Consider the following 4525-nt stretch of genomic DNA (forward strand, 5'->3'; position numbering starts at 1 on the left):
AATGAACTTGCTGAGGAGGTTGCCCAAAAGGGAAGGCATGGTATTCAACTGATTCCTGGTGTTGTTGAGATATTTTTGCTATTGTTTGCTGATGACATAATTCTTTTGTTGAACACTGCTTTAAAGGAGGAGGCTGACAGATTGGATCTTTCTGCAAACCTGGACAAAACAAATGTCATGGTTTTTCGTAAAGGAGGGCATCTCTCAGTGCATGAAAGATGGTTTTATGGCAACAATGAGATTAGCGTTTCAAACTCTTACAAATATTTAGGTCTTTTATTCACCACAAAGCTGAGTCTTCAGAGCACATGGGTAGAATCCTGTAGAAAAGGGAAAAAAGGAACAATAGAAATTATAAAATCATTAAAGAAACTAAACTGCATTGACATTTCCATTTTTTGGATACTATTTGATTCACAGGTTGTACCAATGTTGTCATATGGGGCAGAAGTATGGGGTTTATGTAACAATAGTGAAATGGGAAAAAGTACACACATATGGTATGAAACGTTTTCTTTCAGTACCACTGCATTCATCAAATAAAATGATTTATGGTGAAGTTGGTCGTTACCGTTTATTTATCACAACTTGGATTAAATGCATTAAATACTGGCTTAGGCTAACACAACTTCCTTCTGAAACAATATGCAGACAAGCGTACAACATGATGTTAAATCAACTGGAAACTGGAAAGCATAACTGGATATACTATGTGCAGAATGTTTTGAATGTTCATGGTTTCTGGATTGTTTGGATGTGTCAAGGAGTTAGTGATGTGAAATTATTCTTGTCTGAATCTAAAGATAGACTTATTTCTTCATACAAACAGGACTGGCATTCTCATTTAGAAGATTCGGAAAAAACATAGCTGGTTTCTTTCGTTCAAGAGTTTATTTGAGACGGAAAAATATATTTCAGTTCTAAACAATAAATGGCACAGACTTAGTCTTACTCGGTTCAGGCTAAGGGTATTGGGGCTGAATGCCAGCAAAAGATGGTACTCCATTGACACATCCATTCCACCCCATGCCCTATGTGTGCGGCGTAGACAGAAGACGAAATTTATTTTCTTTTTCTGTGCAACGCCTACAGTGATATCCGTAAAAAATGGGAAGTTTTTAAAGAAAGTGTTTCAGTTGCAAGGGACATCATCCATCTCCTTTTGTCAGATAATGTAAAGATAATTCGGTCACTTGCTAAATTTATCGCCCTTGCTTGGCACTTTCGTAGCAAGAATTGCTCTTTTTAACTTGTAAAAGGCATACACAACAAAAGAATTGCAGTCTCGAAAGTTTTCCTAATTTATTCATGTTGTTGTTACAGGTGCGATACACATCGCTGTATCCGTGGTGGTGTTGATCCTAGGAGTGATGTTATCCGTTCTCTTCTGAAACATCACGTGACCTGCCTGCCCGATGACGACCCGAGAGACACTGACACTGTGCTTGCAATCTGCCACTTGAACATTCAACAGGGCAAGATGTTTCAAAATTTACGAATCTATGCCTGACACAAAAATATATTTCTCAAAGGCAAAACAAAGTAAACTGTAGGATGTATTTATGCTGTCGGTTTTTCGGGGGGGGGGGGGGGGGGGGGGTTCTCCTTCAAGTGCCATGTAGAAAACTGAAAAAAAGTGCCTATGTATGGTATTTTTCCGCAAGTGAAAGTACATTAAAAAAATTTATTAAAATATGTTTACGCAAATCAAACGTTTCAAAGCATAATACTACTCAATACCTTTGTATTGTTTTTTCTTCTGACGATCAGATGCGGTGTTTTCGACATGTAGGATTTTCAGTACATACAGGCTGTAGTTTGTTCATTATCTCTTTCTTTTTTTGAGTACTAGAAGAACATAGAACATAGTGTCAAAACTGATGTGAAGTAGCCAGTTATTTTTTTGCCTGTGGTTGATTGTGACCTCATTGTCCGTTTCTTTGCAATGATGAGGACCGCCAGAAGACTGAACTGCCGTGTGCCTTTTTCCTTCAGTGTGAGCCTGTCTTCTGTCGTATTAGCTCTTATTAGCACTGACCTTACTCTCCAGTTAGCAGGCCTAGCATGATTTTTGGAAGCACAAAGTATTGCTATGAAACTTACACAAGCGTTGACGATAATACATGGAAGCACAGTTTCATGATCAGGCGAATATTCTAATACTCCTTCGCACTCGATCGCTCACAGACACACACACAGGCGCGCGCGCGCGCGCACGCACACATACACACACTGTGCTTGACTTTTGAATGTGGACAGGGGCGGGGGACTATTTAACGGTAGGAAAAGCGAGATTTCAGTTATGAAATTAAAAGATTTATTGAAAACTAAAAAACGTTACAGAAGGATATTGGCTGTCATCCAATGACTTCCACTATTTTGCAGCAGGAATCACCACAGCTCAGTGCCATTTACCCACAGACAACCAAAGAATACAACTGGACGCCAACAGAAATACCAGAACCTCTTCCTTTTTTTTCATATACCGTTGAATATTCAAAAGTAATAATGAAACTGCGATTCAAGCAAGGAAGGCTTAAACCAAACATGTTAGTTTCGTCAAATGCTTAACACACCCAAAAAATTAAAAAGAATCGCCAGAAATAACCATTACAGAACCATTGTGATGTCAGACAATCATAAACTGGTGAAAGGAAAAGTCATTTGTTTCGTCCCGAAATACTTTGATGGAAACACATTTTGTTACATAATAGGTGACTTTCCCTGGTATTTCTGTTGGCTTTCCGGCTTATTCTTTTTGCTTTGATTCATTAAGATTCTGCTAGGCCTTCTAACGAATCATCCTGTCCAGTTTTGATGTATTATTTGCGGTGAAAAGCTTATTCAATATCCATATTATCCGCTGCTGTGTAATGCGTTTGGTAGTTTTATGTCAAGTGATCAATATTTTGAGCTGATTGCTGGTTTTGCAAGAGTCGTGTTTTACTTTGATGAAAATTAAATTGATACTGACCTTGGCTCAGTTTTTTAACAGCACAATAAAATTATACCTCTTCGCAAGAATGTTGGTGCAAAACTAAGAAAACTAGTCAATACCAATTTCGTTTTGTTGAGCGGCCATTGTGTAAATTCGATACCGACTTAGAAAACCTGAAGATGCCACCGATAGCTCATGTTGTGTACGCGTTCTCTTGCAATGTTCTACTGTCAGACCCAAAAGTATTGTAGAACGTTTTAAAAACCCAACATTTTACTTCAGATAGAAAATCAGCATGGAACAGCATTTCAAGAATAACCCCCAAAAATTTAATACAGTCATGTGCGTCCGTCGGAAAGACAACTGCATTTTCAAATGTTTGAAATACCAGTTTAGGCTAAAGTGGAGTGTTGTTGTTTTACGCTGTGTTTGCTTTTTTATCGTTAGATTTTGAGTGTTGTGCTTTTCTTTCTGTTTCTCAGCCTTTTTTAAACAACAGTTTAGTTTCTAGTTACAACCGGTTACGATCTAAACTTTGAAAAATTAGCTGTGTGGTAAACTGTTTGAATACACTTTCTTCTTCAACGTCGATCAGTGAAGAGAAGACACGTGATTATGGAAAGCAATCCGCTTCCTGTCTGTCTACTTTGCTTATCTCCCCTGTTTGCCAGCTCTGTGAAAGACAGAAATAAAAAGGCAGACAAGGTGACTGACAGATGGACAAACGAACTTATAACCTACACATTCCGTCCGAAATAAGTATACCGCTCAATACAAAACCAATAGCTTTTTGGGCGTTAAAAAAAGAAGAAAAAAGGAGCAAAGATCTGTGATTTTGTGTCCATTTTAATTAACTGCATGTTGTTGGTGTGTTTTTTTTATATATAATAAAACCTGTTCTATGGTCATGTTTATACATGTTTTATAATGAACTACCCTTTGTTGATTTTTTTTATATTGACTATCATATATGAAGTTATATTTTTCTATTTATCTGAATTTATTCCATTGTACGGTTTGTGACTGTGTTTTAAGGAAGACAACACATTGTAACAACTTTGCTAATATGAAATGTCCATAATACTGATGATGGCTTTACAGTATAAAGGCTTCTGAGGTTGTTTTTAGTACTTTTTAAATATTTAGATATATTCAATTTTAGTCGTGGTTTTTTTGTGGTAATTTATTTCAATTAGTCATCCCACAAAAATAACAGGTTTTTTGTTTTTGTTTTGCGTTTTTTAGTCTGAGGACATGTGCAGCTTTTGGAAATCTTTGTGATCATTTTGAGTTGTAGCTGATTTCTACGAACTGTAAATCGATTCCATTTGTCAATCAGTAAAAAAAAAAAAAAAAAAAAAAAGGAAAGGAGATAAAACGCTGCAAACAACAACGAACGTCGTAAAGTCCAAAGCGTTTCCTCACAAAGAACTTCAGTAAAAAGCAATCATTTCCCAGTCATCGGTATTTATGACCCGTTACCTTGCCTTCAATGCTGATCTCACTACAAACGGTTTTTTAAACAGATAGTGTTCTTATTGAGAAACCAATCACTGTTTGTCAGTGCAAGATGAGGAGGTGGTGATA

At 36.9% G+C, this 4525-nt stretch overlaps 1 protein-coding gene across 1 annotated transcript in view; it reads left to right on the forward strand.

The window, feature by feature from the left end:
• The window catches only part of LOC143301137 (uncharacterized), an 18136-nt gene extending 13830 nt beyond the window's left edge, over positions 1-4306 (forward strand). The window contains exon 7 of the mRNA XM_076615205.1: positions 1324-4306. Coding sequence (XP_076471320.1) covers positions 1324-1391 — 68 coding nt within the window. The 3' untranslated portion in view covers positions 1392-4306. The remainder of the gene's footprint in view (positions 1-1323) is intronic.
• The last annotated feature ends 219 nt before the right edge of the window (positions 4307-4525 follow it).

This window comes from Babylonia areolata, chromosome 27, assembly GCF_041734735.1.
Source record: "Babylonia areolata isolate BAREFJ2019XMU chromosome 27, ASM4173473v1, whole genome shotgun sequence".
NCBI lineage: Eukaryota > Metazoa > Mollusca > Gastropoda > Neogastropoda > Buccinidae > Babylonia > Babylonia areolata.